General features: G+C 41.6%; 1 protein-coding gene across 1 annotated transcript in view; it reads right to left on the bottom strand.

Annotated features, from left to right (window-relative positions):
* LOC116155431 (ankyrin repeat domain-containing protein 7-like) overlaps positions 1-17,797 on the bottom strand; it is a 60,604-nt gene that overhangs the window by 7,235 nt on the left and 35,572 nt on the right. Inside the window, exons 7-13 of the mRNA XM_064492870.1 lie at positions 14,218-14,307; positions 12,582-12,729; positions 8,981-9,068; positions 4,561-4,643; positions 2,321-2,607; positions 1,530-1,644; positions 1,194-1,367 (exon numbers count right to left, since the gene is read on the bottom strand). Coding sequence (XP_064348940.1) covers positions 1,194-1,367; positions 1,530-1,644; positions 2,321-2,535 — 504 coding nt within the window. The 5' untranslated portion in view covers positions 2,536-2,607; positions 4,561-4,643; positions 8,981-9,068; positions 12,582-12,729; positions 14,218-14,307. The remainder of the gene's footprint in view (positions 1-1,193; positions 1,368-1,529; positions 1,645-2,320; positions 2,608-4,560; positions 4,644-8,980; positions 9,069-12,581; positions 12,730-14,217; positions 14,308-17,797) is intronic.

The following is a 17,797-nucleotide window of genomic DNA, read 5'->3' as shown; positions in this document are numbered from 1 at the left end:
GTGAGTGTGTACATGTCCATGAATGACTGAAAAATTGTGCTGAACACTGGAATTTGACACAACATTGTAAAATGATCATAAATCAATAAAAAATGTTAAAAAAAAAAAAAAAACCTACTGACCTAATGACCTGGATGGGAACAAAAGGTGCAAAATCTTTAAAGGGTCCGACTCTACTTACTGAATCACTCACCACAACTAAGTTTCTAAGACTGTCTGAGTGCCACTGAATGATCAGTGGTTAGAAGGGAAAAGGAGCTATTCTTCAAGGCAATAGATACTGCCAGTAATATTACCAATAAACTCCTCAATCACAGAGGAAGAGATGGGTAAGTCAGGCTAACAAGGCTGGAAAGGAGAGCACTGAAAGCAGCAGCATCTATCAAACTCCCGATCTTCCAGAGATGTCTTATTTTTGAGATCTGTGAATTTACATGTATTACATGTATCCATTCAATAGTCTTTAACCAAGGGTTGTATCAGAATCTCAGGGAAGTATTTCTAAATACTGTGTCTAGACCTGAGTACCTTATTCAATCCAAATCTTCAGGGGAGAGCCAGGAGAAAAAGCAGGAGGACCAGCTGCGCCATCACTTGCTCCCCACCTACAGCCACAGCCCTGCAGGGGAGCTGCACCCGGCTGAGCATGGAAGACCCCAAGGTGAAGGTGTATGTGGAGGGCCATGTGGCCACCAGCACAAGCGAATGCCCCTGCTGGCTGGCTGTCAAACATGACCTGACCTCACTTACCCAGATTCTAGAACCTGGGATCCTGGGGTGCTCAGGGCCTGCAGTTTGCCGCCTCCCCTGCCCAGGTGCAGTCACCCAGCTCCCCCTGCTGGGTACTGGGCTCCTTCCTCCTCCCACCCACCCCCAGGCAGGCACCCAGCCCTTGCCATCACTTCACTCCCCGCAAGCCTTCATCTTCTTTAGGCGCTGAGCCTAGAACCCACTCCCAGGCACTTCCTAATGGGACATTGTTCCTTCTGGGGTACAAGTGCGGCTGGGAGACAGAGCTCTGCCCTTTCCGTGGGCACTACCTCTAGCCCCTGGCCTTGGCTTTGGAGTTGTTTCCATGATAACAGGGCTTGATGTACTGTATTCAGTATACATATTACTATAAATAAAACACCTGTAGCTAGAAAAGACCCTGTATTTCAAATATCTTGTAAATAAAGTCAGTTGAGCTATACCTTGTCTGTCGCCTCGATATTTGCATTATAGCGGAGCAGCTTTGCTGCAATTGATATATCTCCAGCCAAGACAGCGTAATGCAGAGCAGTGTTTTGACAGTTGTCCTCAAGATTTGGGTCAGCTCTGTATTCCAGCAGGACAGTGACACATACTTCTTTCTGGCATTGTACAGCCTGTTGGTATCACGCCAAGAAACAGACTGTAAGTGCTAGGCATTCCAAGTTAACATTCCTCAAGTTCCATTAGTTCGTTATATTTAAAACAGATAAATTCATTTTTATTCTAAGTAATTACATCGAATCCATCTCACGTGGACATGGTTGGCTGCTACACACCTTGATGAGAGCTGTCTTGCCTTCCTTGTCACGAGCATTCAGATTACAATCCCAATGTATGAGGAGACTCACCACTGATGACTGGCCGGTGGTGCAGGCCAAGTGTAGGGCAGTCCTGCGAACATGAGGACTTTTTAGGAAATTAGAGCGTACTAGTTCAAAGGTACAGTTACTCGTGTAATTGTAAACATTCAACAGCATGCTATTCCTACCCCTTTAAAACTGACATTTAGTCTTCTTATCTTAGTTCTTTCTACGGGGAAAGAACAGTATTTATTAGCTCTTATTACTCACCACATTAATGGAAGAACCACCTGTTTGAATAGAAAGGGCATGCCGTTGAGATTCAGCTCACCTTGGGTCTGACTTCTACTTTAACACTGTCCCTTATTAGCTCTCACTTAGCCTGACTGTGCCTCAATTTCCTCATCAACAAAATGGGCATGAAGTAGTAGTTATCTTACAGGAGGCCGCTGTGATGCTTAAATGAAAAGCTATGCAAAGTGTCTGGCAGTTCCTTGCACAAAATAACAGCTCAATAATTGTTAGATAATGTTATAATTGTTACCGTTACTATTTTACAAAAACAACATTTCAATTAAGTAAAGTGATAATGTATCTACTTTGCTGCTGCAAGGATGAGAGAGAACACTGTACTTCAATGATTCTAACATGCTCATTTTCTCACACTTGAACATCTCTGACATGGGAAGGCAATTTAAAATTCATGTCTTAAAACCATAGTTGGCAGCTCGTCCCAGGCCTGCCCCGCCCCGTCCCGCCGCTGTTACCTGTTCTTCCTGTCTCTGCTGTCTACAACATTTTCGTTATATAACAGCAACACCTCCGCTGTGTCCAGATGACCAAAATATGCGGCTTTGTGGAACGGAGTTAGTTCACGCTTACGGACGTGATACCCAGGCACGGGGTTCTCACAATTCCTGCGCTCTCTCTGATGGATGCTGAAGCCCACACAGCTCGCGAACTCAGTGAGTCTCTTCTTCATCTGGCTTATCGCCTTCCGACACCGCTCACTTCCCTCCTGGTCTCTTGCCACCTCCCAATCTCAGCGCTGGCGCTGCAGAAGAGCCACAGAGGTCTCGCTGCCACACCTTGGCTGAAAAGCTCAACGGCTCGGAATGTTTGGTCCGGAACAGTCGTAGCCTAGCAACAGCACTGACCCTCAACTGTCCCTCAACTGTCCCTCCAGAGCCAGTGTCCCTGTGAGTGTGCACAGAGACCCAGAGGCCCAGTGTGCCTGGTGCGCACTTGGGAGCCTAAGGCATTTCAAATCTCTGCAATTGCTTATGGGCCATTTTGGATTCCTTTCAAATGTTGGTGCTAGGTGGCTGAGTGTTTTGGGAGATTTCCACAAGTGAGGCTTGCCCTTGAGAAAGCCATGTTTGTACGCAACTGTGGTTAGAGTGGGGTGGAACCACAGGATGCTGAAGGCCTAGTCCCCCAGGGAGCTCCCCAACAAAAATCTCTAAATCTCATCCCTCAGTTCATTCCTTTCCACATCCCTCTGGGCCCCAGCCAGTCTCCATGGAATTTAGCAGATGCAAACATCAAAAAGCTGTTTTCATGGTTTCAGAGATTGTGGCAATATGTATCATTAAGTACAAACTTGAGAAACCAACACACGCTCTCCAGATGAAATGAAAACGTGTTTATGCATGTCTGCTGACCTTGCTCTGTGGCTCAGCCTTATGTTTACACACTTTCTTCACTTTATTTTACTTTTTGCTTTTATTTCCACCAAGTAAATCTTTAATCAATCAAAGATTTATTTGGGAGCATGGTATAACATTTGAGAACTTTTTAACCACATAACTATGAAAGCACCACGTCAGTTACTCAGTGAGGCCACGCTGCTGGCTGAGCACTTGCAGGAGGGGGGGAAGGCAGGGCAGGCCTCTTCTTCCTGCCAAACTCCATCCTACCTCCCTCAGCTGGCTAATTATGGTTTCTGGCCCTGCCAGGATCAAAACTGCAGGGGGCGGTAGAGTTCCTAAGTGGCTGACACTCCTGGGAGCTGGTCTTGAGTGGACTCAACCTGGTAAGTGTTTTGAAGCTGACTCTCTCAGGGGCATTTCTGGGCCCACACCTGCCGTCACCTGCAACTCCCCTCACCTAAGTGGATGTGGTCTTACTAATTTACCCCTTTAATCTATCTTTTCTATTAGCATACACTGTTATTGCCCTCATCTTAAAAAAAATGCATTCACCCTCCAGCTGAGGCCCCATCTCTCTGCTCTCCGGCACACACGACTCCTGCCCCTGCAAAGGAGCTCTTCCCATTCGCTTCCTCTGATTCCTCTCATTTTCCATCCAAGCAAGCGTGTCCACTGAACTGCAACTGCTCATGACAGGATCACCCACCACCCACCAGGTGCTGACTCCACGGGGAGCTCAGTCCTCTCCTCGCACAGCCCGGCAGCCACACTTCCCACCGCTGCTCTCCCTGACTTGTCACGTCAAGCCCTTTCCTCACAGGGATTCCTGGGTCTCAGGCTGCTCTGATTTCCTCCCATGGCCCTGGCTGGACTTCTCAGTCCCAGCCCCTGAATGCTGGCACACAGCACCCCTGAGGCTCAGTCTTCTGGCCTCTACTACTTTCTGCTGCTGCCCCCATCAGCCTTAGGGCTTTATGTATTCTCTACAAGTTGACAACTTCCAAACTGCTATTTCCAACCTAGACCTCCCTCCTGTATTCCAGACTCAAATACCCATTGCCTCTCAATGTCATCTCTTGGAAGTTTAATAGGACTTCTCCTGGGCCGGCCCTCCCCTGGGCCTGCCCTCTCCTAGGGCTGCACTTTCCTGGGTTTACCCTCACCTGAGCATGACATGTAATTTGCCTGCCCTCTCCTGGGCCTGCCTTCACCTGGTCCTGCCCTCACCAGGGCCTGCTCTCTCATGGACCTGCCCTTTCCTGTGCCTGAACACACCTGGTCCTGCCCTTCGACCTGCCCTCTCCTGGGCCTGCCCTCACCTGGTCCTCCCCACTATCTCCTGGGCTTCCCCTCACCTGGGCCTGCCCTTTCCTGGGCCTGCCATGTCCTTTGCCTGCCCTCCCCAGGCCTGCCCTCTCCTCGTCTTGCCCTCTCTCTCCTGGGGAAGTAAGCCAGAAAGAGAAAAAAAAATACAGTATGAGATCGCTCATATGTGGAATCTTAAAAAAATAAAATTAAATAAATATGAAACAGTAACAGACTCATAGACATAGAATACAAACTTGTGGTTGCCAAGGGGGTGGGGGGTGGGAAAGGACAGACTGGGAGTTCAAAATTTGCAGATACTGACAGGCATATGCAGAATAGATAAACAAGATTATAAAGTATAGCACAGGGAAATACATACAAGATCTTATGGTAGCTCAGAATGAAAAAGAATGTGACAATAAATATATGTATGTTCAGGTGTAAGTGAAAAATTGTGCTCTGCACTGGAAATTGACACAACATTGTAAACTGGCTATCTTTCCATTTAAAAAAACAAAAAGGATGAAATTCTGACATGTGCCACAACATGGACCAATCTTGAAAACGTAATACTAAATGAAATAAGCTAGACAAAAAGGGACAAATGTGGCTTGATTCCACTTATACAAGATACACAGAATAATCAAATTCAGAAAAGAGAATGCTTAATGGGGCTGTATCGGGAGGAGGGATGGGGAGTAACTGTCTAACGGGCACAGAGTTTCAGTTTGGGAAGCTGACATGGTTCTGGAGATGGATGGCGGTGGATTGCACAACAATGTGAATGTACTTATCGCCACTGAACTGAATACTTAAAAATGGCTACAATAGTGAATTTTATGTTATGTATATTGTACCACAATTTTATAAGATCAGTAATTTTTTATTATCAAGGAATGTCATGGAAACTATGTATCTGTGACAAAGACTTAAAATTCTAAACTGTCAAACTTTGCTGCATTGTGCTAAAATTATATAAATTCAACACAGAAAAACTGGCTACTACTTACTGATTAGAAGCTCACTTTGCTGTTGTTCAGCACATTATAGTAATTTTTAGGGTGTTAGTATGTACTTCATTTATAATAACCAAAACACAAGTACAAAAACATAGCCAAAAAATTCATCAGGATCAGTGAAAAGCACCTAAGTTCCTGTACAACGACCTCTCCTGACAATTAGCAGCACAAAATCACAACGGTTTCTTTCACTTCCTACTAGAAGCCCTTGAAAACAAAGAGAAAATTGGGATCACTATTAAAGTGGATAAACAGTAATTATGCAGGTCAATGTATTACTGTTTAACAGATACAGTTATCATTCAACATTTTTTAAAACGTGGGGTCCACGGAAAAACGAATCAATTTTACTCAAGAACTGACGTTCATCTTGATGTGCTCTCTCTGGAAGCTTGCTTTGCAGTCTCTAGGAGGTGAAAGGAACACTTTATTATCTCTCATCCATCAATATCTGAATTAACATATTTTAAAGATAAAACCCAAGAAAGAAAGTTATTAAGAGTGATCTCTGTCATTTAGATGAGACTTGCTCTGTATACAGAAAGCATCACTAGTTGCACTGGAACAGATTCAAAATACCAAATATCACCAAGTGTGCCCCACTTTCGCTTCCGTTGTGCCACCACAGTCAATCGTGACGTTCTTTAGGCAAAGCAATGAAGATTACAATTAACCCAAACTTACAGTAAGGGAGTAAAATTCATACCGGGTTATGAGAAAGAGGGATGGGTGGGAATAAAAAGGACATGACAGGTCTATGGTGACAGCGTAGTGCACAGCCTCAGGTGTGGCCCCTCCTCAACATGCAGCTGCAGGATCCCCTACTCTGCTGAATTCTGGATTCTTACACCCCCTTAACTGATGTTTCAAAGGCTTCTTAATACAAGCTGAAGCTGATCTTCATCTACCCCTTCTACCCAAATCTGCTCCTTTCCCTGAGGTTCCTCACAGGCTCATGTTAAGCTGAAGTTCAGAGTCATTAATCCCCTCTCCTTCACCCCATACCACATTCAAATGATCAGTAAGTTCTCAAATCCACCTCCTCTCACTCCACGACCACTGCCACGCCCAGCTCACGTCCTCACTGAGTCACACCTGTACTACTGCAGTACCCCGCCAAGTGCTCTCTGCTTCCGGTGTCCCCTCCCCCTTCCCCCTTCCCCACCCTCCTCTCATAGATCCTCCTAGGGTCCACAGAGCAGTCTTTATGAAACATAGTATCACATCAGCTCCTTGTTTAAAAACCTTCAGTTGATTTTGTGTGAAATGTTTACCAGTCCCAATTCTTTATAGCACGTCTTACAAAATCTTTCCAAATCCGGACCTAACTTCTGTCTCTAGCCTGACCTGCCTATACATGGACAGTTGTGCCCCCGTAGGGCTGCCAGTTCCTCTCCTACAAGCTTGTTATTTCTTCACATCCCTGTGCCTTTGCAAATGGCCATCTCACTCCCTGGGAGGACCTCCCACTTCCCCACTCCCTATCCACGCCATGAGTACTTTTACTTACCCTTTAAAATTAGGTTCATGATGTCACCTACACATAAATTACAAGGGAAAAAAGAGATGTCAGGGTAATGCAGAGACTAAAAGAGGGTAAGAGCCTACACAAATGCTCTGTGGAATAGTGTTCCTGGCCTGTTTCACAATCATACGGCTAGGAAAAAACAAGAAGCCAATAGTAACCATTTTTTTAAATTAAAAATAGAACATCCCTAATCTATTCTTAGCTAGATGACAGTGTTTAAAAACTGATACATAACACTTCACACCCACGACGATGGCTACCATCAAGAAAACAGGAAACAACATGTGTTGGTGAGGATGTGGAGAAGCTGAAACCCTGGTGCACTGCCGGTGAGAATGTAAAGTGATGCAGCCATTATGGAAAATGGTACGGTGGTCCCTGAGACGATTAAAAATAGAATTACCATTTAATCCAGCAATATCATTTCTCAGTATATATCCCGAAGAATTGAAAGGACTCAAAAAGTATTTGCACACTCATGTTCATAGCAGCGTTATTCACATGAGTCAAAAGGTGGGAGCAACCCAAGTGTCCATGGATGGATGAATGGAAAAACTAAATGTGGTGTGTACATAAAATGGAGTGTTACTTAGCTTTAAAAAATGAATGAAATTCTGTTATGTGCCACAACACAGATAAATCTTGAAGATCTTATGGTTTAAGTGCAATAAGCTAGAAACAAAGAGGACAAATACTGGGGAGGGTATAGCCCAGTGGTAGAGCACACACCTAGCATACACAAGGTCCTGGGTTTAATCCCGAGGAACTTCTCTAAAAATAAATAAACAAACCTAATTACCTATCACCACCAAAAAAAAAAAAAGACAAATACAAACACTGATTCCTCTTATATGAAGTATCTCGAGTAATCAAATGCATAGAGTCTAAAGTAGAATGGTGGTTGCCAGGGACAGGGAAGAATGGGAGTAATTACCTAATGAGTTTGGGAAGTTCAAAAAGATCTGGAGATGGAAGGTGGTGATGGCTGCAGAACAATGTGAATGTATTTAATGGTAATAAAACTTATTTTACAACAATTGAATAGAAAAAAATTTTTGAAAAACTGATAGGACAAACTGTTGGCAAGAATGCGGAACAACCACAACTCTCATACATCACTGGTGGAACGTGAAATGCCACAATCACTGGGAAAACGCCTGCTAATTGCTTACAAAACTGAACTGACGCCTACCCTGCGATATCCCAGCCCCACTCCTTGGCAGTGACTGCAGGGGAAGGAGAGCATTTCCGTACAAGCGTGGTCACAGCAACTGTACTCGGAATAGTCAGAAGCTGGAACTAGCCCGGGTGTCAGTCACCAGGAGAACGGCGAAGCGGTGCTGTCTTCCTACAGTTCAACAGTGCGCAGCAGTAACAGGCACAAGGACTGACACGTGCAGTGACAGAGATAAGCCTCAAAACCATTACGCTGAGTGAAAGGAGAATTCTACTAGAGTAGCTACTAAGTGATTCCACTAGTACGAATGAATAAAACAGGCAAAACTCATCCACAATGGAAAAAAAATCGGAAGTGTGGTTATCTCTGGGGGATGGAAGTGGGGACTGACTGTGAAGGGACTTCCTGGGTTGAAGGTGATGTTCTCTATTTTGTTGGGGACTAGGGTTACACAGATGTATGCATTTGTTAAAACTCAATAAATGCCACAACTAAAACTTATGCATTGCGTACGGTTATTTTACCTCAAAAAAATGCCACAAAGAAAGCAAATCTAGTTAATGATACATGTGATAGAAATACTTACAGATAAAATGTACCCTGTCTGCAACTTACTTTGAGACATAGGAAATTAAGATGGAATGATGAAAACTTAGTTTTATACATCAAATAAAAAAACATGGGACTGATAAATGAATAGAGGGCTAGATAGAAACATGACAAAGCACAGAGTAAAATCTTACCTCTAGCATTATTAAAAAGGCACCATGAATATCTCCTTTCTTCTCAAATAGTTAGGCAGTGACCTCATGAAGCTGATACTTGAGTAATCTAGGAAAAAGGAAATGACAAACTTTCATAAATCTTGTTCACTGAGTTAGAAGATTCTATTAAGAATGAAGAAAAAAAAAAAAACCCCTGGATAATAAAACATGAATTCAAACCCCAGAAGTATGCTACTTTACAGAATAACATGCAAATATTTGACTTTCTAGTCTTGGAGTGGCCCATTTGGGACTCTAACTGAACCAAGGTCATTCATTTTTTTCTACTTTATTTTAAAAGTTGTTTGTGAACCTGAATTATGTGTATCCATGACATAAAAGGTAAAATGAATATATAAACAATAATAATATACACCAGAAGTTGACAAGTATAACTACACACAAAATACTTAGAACAAAATGACAATGAAACCACTACACATTAGCTTGTGGGATCTCAATAAAAATTCATAAACTAAGTTTCTAGGGAGTAAATGAGAAATAGCAATTAAGCCACGATAAAACAAAGAAAATAAGTACAGAAAAGAATGTCACAATCAACAGAGAAACAACAGAGGTTTTTAAAAATCCCCAATTAGTCTTTGGAAAGACTAATAAAGTAGAATAATACTTTCTTACCAAGGAAAAAGAGAAGCACAAATAACATATTAACAGGTAAAACAAGGAAAATATGTGATCATCTCAATAAATAGAGAAAAAAATCATTTGATAAAATGCAGCACAGCACCCATTCTTGACAAAAATAAAAATATAAAACACTCTAACCCAAACTGGGAATGGAACTTTTGTAATTTAATAAAAAAAAAAAAAAGCTATCAAAATACTACAATAAAAGTCATATTTAATATAAAATGGTAGACACACTCACTTTTAAATCAGGAATGACAGTGCACACTGTCATTGCCTCTTTTCAGTAAAACCCCAGAGCTCCTAGACCTCTGACAGGAGACTGAAAAAAGCATCAAGATTGGAAAGGAAAAAAACTACCATGGTTCTCACAAAATATTACAGTCATAATAAAAATCTAGACGCTATTTGAATGAAAAAATACTTCAGCCTCGTAGCTAGATACAAAACAACATGCTAAACTTAGTAACATGCACCAAAAGTAATCAGTAAAAAATGTCATTTTAAAAAATTTCCTTTAGAATGTTAATAAGTGTAAGTATCTGGAAACAAATTTAAGAAAATATGCAAGAGACAAGTAGGATATTATATAAAGTGATAAAACCTCACCAAAGAGCACAAAGGGCATTTTAAAAAGGCAACCATGGTCCTGGATGTGAAAACAATACCATAAAATGTCAATTCTCCTGAAATGAATCTATAAATTCAATGCATTTCTTCATCAAAATCCTAGAAAATGTATTATTTATAAAGGTATGTGACAATGTGATTCCTAAACTGATATGAAATAGTAAGAGGCCAAGAACAGCCAAAGGGTTTTAAAGAAAAAGAATGACGAGGGAAGAATTTTCTTTCAACTAATAAATCTTATTCTAAAGCTGTTTTCATTAAAATCTGTGGTATTAGTATAAGGAAAGAAAAATGACCAAAAAAGAACAGAATCCACAGAAACATCTATGTATATTTGGGATTTTGGTATATGGCATTAAAAATAAGGGAAGAAAGGACAATAAAATGACATGTGGACCATCAGTCATCCACATGGAAAAAATATATAAATCCCTCTCTTGGTCTGTTTACAAAAATAAATTCCAGATAAAATGTAAAAAGCCAAACTATAAAACTCATATAAGATATCCTTTATGCCATTAAAGTAGGAATAGAAATAAAAGTCACACACACAAAAACTTAACTTTAAAGGAAAATACTGATAATTAAATTGGAAATCACTGAAAACAAATTTAAAAAATACGCCATAACAGCATGGAAGGAGGCACCTCCAACATAAAAGAGCACTTAGCATTAGAAACCCAGAAATAACAAGAACTTCGAGAAATCAGCACAAAGGGCAAATCCTCACTAGGAAAATGGGTCAATGATGTGAACAGATAGTTCAGGGACAAGAAAACCCAAAGTGTCATTGAACACATGGAAAGAGACGCAGTGTCACGAGTGATCAGTGAGAGCCATCAGAACTGGCAGGAATCAACAGACTAAAACAACAAGGCTACGTGTCATGCTCCATCAAATAAAAAAAGACTTAAGATGTCTGAATATTAGGAACACGCAAGGATGTGGAAAACAGCAAACTAAAAACACGGATGAGGAGAATGGAAACAACTAAGAAATCAACTTGGCAAAAACCAGTGGAATTAAGCTACTCTGTTGTCTAAAGAATCCCACTTCCTGGGATATTAAGGCACATTACCTAGAGAAACCTCACCTGAGTACCTAGGAGATAAGCACAAAGGTGTCCCATGGAGCAGTTTGTAACAGCCAAGGACTGCAGACAATCAGAACATCCATGAATAGGGAAATATATGAACTGCGGCGGGTCAGTCAGTAGACTGCTTTTATTTATTTATTTACTTTTTTTATTGAAGTATAGTCAGTGTACAATGTTGTGGTCAGTCAATAGACTACTGTATAAAGATTAAAATGAATGAACTACATCTGTACATATAAAAATAGATAAAAATTAATAAAAATTTGCATTTGGATACATACACTATATCATTAATACAAATTTTTAAAAGATATAAAACTGTATCTTGTGTTCCTTAGGTAAATGCACATATAGGAAAAATAAAAAACATGGATGGGAAGGAGAAACTGCCTAGCTTCATGTGGGTGATAAGCTCAGGGGGACATAACAGGTAATGGGTGCTTTATTTCTAAGACAAACAACAAAACAACAAAGATAGAAGCCAGTACAGCAGTGTTCACACATATAAAATTGGGTTGGTAGGTATAATATATGTATACTTCTATACATTTGAAATATTTCATAATTAAAAATTTGTAAGTGTGTGGGGAGTTCAGGAGGTGGATGTGGAAAACGGAGGTTACCGTTTCAGGAGTACTGACAGCAGAGGAAAGATCTGATGGAGGCTTAAAAACAAATCTCAAGCAGGGAATGTGCTGCCTCTTCTCGTAGACTAGAATTCACGTGTATATGCATACACACAGGTACGCGCGCGTGTGCACACACATTCATTTTCATTTGGAAACAGGAGAACACAAGGAAAAGAGGATCCAGGCAACGCCTGTGCTAAGGCTCCTGGCTGCCACTCAACCTGTAGGTCCTGGCACAACAGGACCATGTGACATCAGTGCCTGCAAGTTAGAGCGTGTTTTGTTCTCTTAGTATTTTTATGGTATTCCTTTTTCCACATTTATCATGTTGGCTAGAATGGCTGTGAACCTTGACTAGTAACAATGATGGACATGTGCTGTTTCTGATTTTACTGGAATAAACACAGAAGAACTTTATCACAGCAATGGAGCCCATGCACCATGGAGTCAGACTGGGTTTAATCTCAGGTATAAACTTAAGCAGATTAATTTAATGTGAGTCTCCCTTTGCTCATTTATACAATGGTGAATGATTAAGGGAAGTTGACTCTTGCCTCCTCTACACCACTGGTCTCACCTGAATGCTTTCTTCCAGGCGGCAGCACTCCAGGCCTGGCAGCATCTCTATAACCCGGTTGGGGCTGAATGGACACAACAGCTCAGTGAACGGCTCTGCGACACATGGAGACGTTTGCAGCAATTCCTGATTTACAAGGACATCTTCTCTGAAACAAAAAGCATTATGTAATCACATCTATAACTAAGGCTACAGGTAAAAAGTATGTTACCAAGACTGCTTTTTGGCCAGGTAAAACTGCAAGTTACATCAGAGACCTTCTAAATCACAGTATTTCTCACTTTAAGTGGAAAAACAATCTTCAGTAACAATATTCAGTGGCAGCGCCTCTAAGTCTTCCTCACACTACAGGGTTAATCTTCTCTAAGCTGAATCTAATGCTATAGTTCCCTTGCGTAAAACACTTAGTAATTCTCCAGCACACAGAAGATTCAGTATATTATTTCTTAGCTTTACATATTAAATTGTTCACTGTAAACCCCCAAACCCTATTTTCGAGTCTCTATACTTCTAACTCCTCCCCCCGACATATTTATAGCTTCATCTTCTGCTATCGCCCCCACGTCATCCTCTGAAAATGCATGTCGCTTTGTGCCTTTAAGTCTCTGCACACCCAGGGCCCTTTATCTAGAACTCCTGCCCAATTCTCTGCCTAGACAACTAATACCAATTATTTAAGCCCAGTTCGTGCGTATCTAGGAACTCTTGTCTGACTCTCTCAATCTCTGCTCTTGTTCCTGCAGCACTTTTTTACTATGTCTGGTGTAGAGCTTTTAACACTGTACTGTGCTTATACAGGTGCTCCTCTGTTCCATATGAAAAAATTAAAGAAAACATTGTACACTTATCTGTGTCCCCCAGAGCCCACCATACTGTGGTGGTGGGGGCACAGTAGTGGGAAAATGAAGCGTGTCAATGAATGAACTCCATATCTCTATCTCTTACACCAGCTGCCTCCCACTCACTGCTGTGGTTTTCATCTTGTGCATGTGTCTCCTACTACTATTACTGCCATGTGGGGACCCTGGGTTGTGCTACATGTCCCTGTCACTGTCCTATTCCCTATCTCTACCACTTGTGGCCATAATGGTAGTGAGCAAAGCACTCTCCCAGCAGTGCTGTGGTAGTGGTGAATGGAATACTAGCTCCATGATACATACAGTACTTCCAACTGAGCATCTCAGCATTCAACATTAATACAGCTATATTCCAATTAAGATTTTCCAAGAAAAATTCTAGTCATCATTAACACAATGCGAGGATGACAGAAGTCTGAATTACGTGAAACCCAAAGAGAATACCGTTGCAGCTACTACAGCAGAAGATATGGGGGGGTGGGGGGGGGCCTCCATGGTTACAATGTCTAGGGTGAGTGCAGGTCACAGCTCCAGAAATGTTTCTGTCATGTTAGTATTTCTAAAGCATAAAGATGAGTATCCTCATTTCCAGACTCAAGAGACCCACAACTGCTCCCAAATTCCCCCTCCCCACACCACACACACACACAATGTGCAAAAATTGCTATTAAAAGGAACTATCAATTGAAGAAATGATTACAAGCAAAAGTTCTTAAGTACATTTTCAATAACTGTCTCTCCACTATGTATTTCTTCCCAATATATTCTGCAAAATTTACCTGAAGTTTTTTAAGGACTGTTTCAATCTGTTTAGAAAAGTGAGTAGCAACCAGCTCTGCAGCTTTACCACACTTCAGGGACACAGGTTCCTGGAATGAAAGGCAAAGATAAAATGATCTTTAACATTAAATTTAAATAGAATTTCCACAGATGTGAAGCATGATCACCTCCTTCAAAATTTTCATGAGCTTCTGCACTACCTTTCAGGAGACCTCAACACAGGGCCTCAATTTTAATTAAAGGCATATTGCAAATAAGCAAAATTTTAAAAGTACCATGTGAAAAACCTGATTTTGATATAAAAGGTAATTCAGAATTCTTAGAAAATGAAAGCAGTAAACATTCAGGACATAGGCGACGACACCTACAGGATGAAAAGGAAAAAACACCTCCCCAAATTCCCCTCAGTGCATTTCACCCTTGATCTTAGAGTCGTAACTTTAAAGAAATGAAAAAAAGGAATATAGCTGTGATTTCTCTGGCTAAGAATTCTGAAATTTTACTTCTGATGCCTGGTGGGTTTTGAAGTCAGAAGTGTCTTAAGAAAGGAACTTAAGATCGTAACTCTAAGAGGTTGACCACTCTTCATAAGGCCTATTTCTGTCCAATCTAAGACCTCCAATCTGCCCTCTCCTTGAACTTTCCTCAGTACCACTGGCTCTTCTTTTCTTCTTGAAACTCTCTTCATGCTTGGTTTCTGTGACACTGTTACACCTTTTCAATTGCATGTTCTATTGCTAAAATGCAAAGATTGGCTACAGATAAACATATTATATTCCCAAATAAAAGTAAGTTATTATGACTGCAAAATTTATGATATATCTAGTAATTTCACGATAGTATTTGTAGATGAATAATAATTAGCTGATAGAAATAACTATAGTTTTTATACCACTTTATACATTTCAAAACAGAGAAGGTAGTATCACAAATGGAAAAGAAAATGTTACTACTGATCTTCAGACGTTAAGAAGAAACTATTATGAATTAATGTTGAGAATCTGAATGGGTAAATTCCTGGAAAAATATAATTTACTAAGCTGATGTAAGAAATGGAAAAGCTGCATTGATTTTTAACCACTGAAGAAATTGAATAAATAGTCAAACATCTTCCCATGTGGAACACTCTAGGCCCAAACAGCTTCACTCTAAGTCCTAGAAATCATTTAAGGAAGAAGTATTCCCAACATTACATCTCATAAAGAACAGAAAAGAGGGAAACTTCTTCAGCTCACTGTATAAGGCTAACAAAATTTTGATACCTAAACCCAATAGAAGATAACAAAGAAAAGGAAAATCACAGATCAATCTTAATCGTGAACACTGATACAAACATCCTAAATAAAAACAAAACACAAAATGTATAAAAAGGATCATACACTAGGATCAAGTTACAGTTATCCAGAGTTCAAGGGTGGTTTAACATCAATAAAATTTATAACAAAAATATAAGGGAGAAAAGGTAATAAAATTTACTCTTGAGAAAAACCATTAGCATGCTAGAAATAAAAGACTTCCATAAAAAATTTTATAGTAAATACTACTGCACACGTTAGAAATAAAAAAATTTTTAATATTAACAATAGCTTTGTTGTGCTAATATACAGTTGTAACAGTAAATCTAACAATCTAGAGATGAAAAATCTCTACAGAGAAAATTTTAAAACTTTATAGAAAGATACCTGAATAAAGGGTTATGCCAAATGGTCACTAAACAGAAGACTCACGATGTAAAGAATTGAAGATGTCAATTTAAACTGACACTGAATGACAGATTCAATGCAACCCCTATTAGAATCAGAAGGTTAAAAACATTTTTGGGTGGGATTTGACAAGTTGATTCTAAACTGTATTTGGATGCATCAAAGGTTAGGAACAGTCAATACTCTCTTAAAGATATCAAGACTTATAATAAAGCAACAATATTTAGGACAGTGTGGTACTGATGTAGAGACGAAGATCAATCAAACAGAAGAGGGCCCAGAAAAACAGACCAAGCACGTAGACCCTTGCTACACTCATGTTAAGGCCGCACTGCTGAGCATGGGGAAAGGCAACCTTTCAAAATAACTGCTGCTGGGAGAGCTATGCATCCATATTTTTTAAAATTAGATGGCTCTCCACCTCAAACCATATACCAAAACTGCTTTCAGATGGATGTAAGATTTAAAGATGGGGGAAAAAAGAAAACTTCTAGATAATAATATAGGAGAACTTCTCCTTTGATATGGAAAGAAAAAATTATTTTGACTACTTGAGGAAAAGAAGTTTTTATTAAAAAGAACCATAGAAAAAAGCCAGAGGATATTTATAACAGGTATCACTGACAAAAAGACTTAACATCCAGCTACATAAAGAACTCCTACAGATCAATTAAGACAAAAGACATTCCACCAGAAAAATGGGCAGAAGACTTGAACAACCACATCACAGAAAGGAAATTTAAATGGCCAACAAATATAACAAGGCCACCAATCTCATTAATAATTAAGAATATGTAAATTTAAAACATAATGAAATATTACACATACACTAGATTGACAAAATTTTAAAATCTAGCAAGAATACAGAGCTAATAGCAAGGGGAGGAGGGTTGCCCTGCGGAAGACTTTGGATTTGCCCAAGGCTTCCTTGTCTCCCCAACACCTGGCTTGTGGGCACCCTTTGCTGTCCCCAGTGGCAGGACACACACTTCCCAATTTACTTACTGGAGGTTGGTGAGATGGGGTCAGCTTGTACGGTCAGGTGGCCCCCACCCCCTGCCCACCTGGGGCAGCAGAGGCCACCCCCAAGCCAGGCCGCAAGGGAGACTGGAGCAAATAGGCCAGATTCTCCAAGGCAGGCCCCCTCCCCAGCTGCCCCCTGCTCCCTGACTACACCACGCCCGCCTCATGGGAGCTGGCTGACCACCAGATGAGCATCCTGCGAACATAAGGAAGCAGAGCCAGCCCCCAGGACAGGACACCTTCCAGATGGGAGCAAATCAACAGGATACAACAGGCAGACCTTTCTCCCCGAGCCGCCTGCACCGAGGATACCGCCCCTCACCGCCCCCCGCACCCTAACAGTACCGCGTCGCCTCCCAGGAGCAGGCTGACCGCCAGACAAGCACCCCACGAATGTAAGGAAGCAGAGCCAGCGCCTTCGAGATGGGAGCAATCAACAGGATCCAAGAGGCGGACCCCTCTCCGCGCCGCCTCCGTAGGTGGTACGGCCCCCCCACCCCCCCGCACCCTGACAGCACCTCATCACCTCCCAGGAGCAGGCTGACTGCCAGACGTGCACCCCAAGAACATGGGGAAGCAGAACCCGGCCCAGGCCGCGGGAGAATAAAAAACAAATCCACGTGCTCGCACTGGGCAGCCCCCATCCCACCGCGGCCGCAGCCTGGGCCCCATGAACGCACCACCAGCCTCCTGAGAGCAGGCCATGACCTGAGGGCCGGTCGGAGGCGCTCCGGGGAGTCCCACGCCCTCCCATCTCCCGGGGGTGTCCTGCTTCCCCAAACCCAGCTACAAGTGGCAGCGAACAAATGAAGAAATGGGGTTCAGGGACTACAGACGTGGGAGGTGGGGCACC

Source organism: Camelus dromedarius, chromosome 12 (assembly GCF_036321535.1).
Source record: "Camelus dromedarius isolate mCamDro1 chromosome 12, mCamDro1.pat, whole genome shotgun sequence".
Taxonomy (NCBI): domain Eukaryota; kingdom Metazoa; phylum Chordata; class Mammalia; order Artiodactyla; family Camelidae; genus Camelus; species Camelus dromedarius.
The sequence above is the reverse complement of the archived record's forward strand: the minus strand, read 5'-3'. Positions and strand labels throughout refer to the sequence as shown.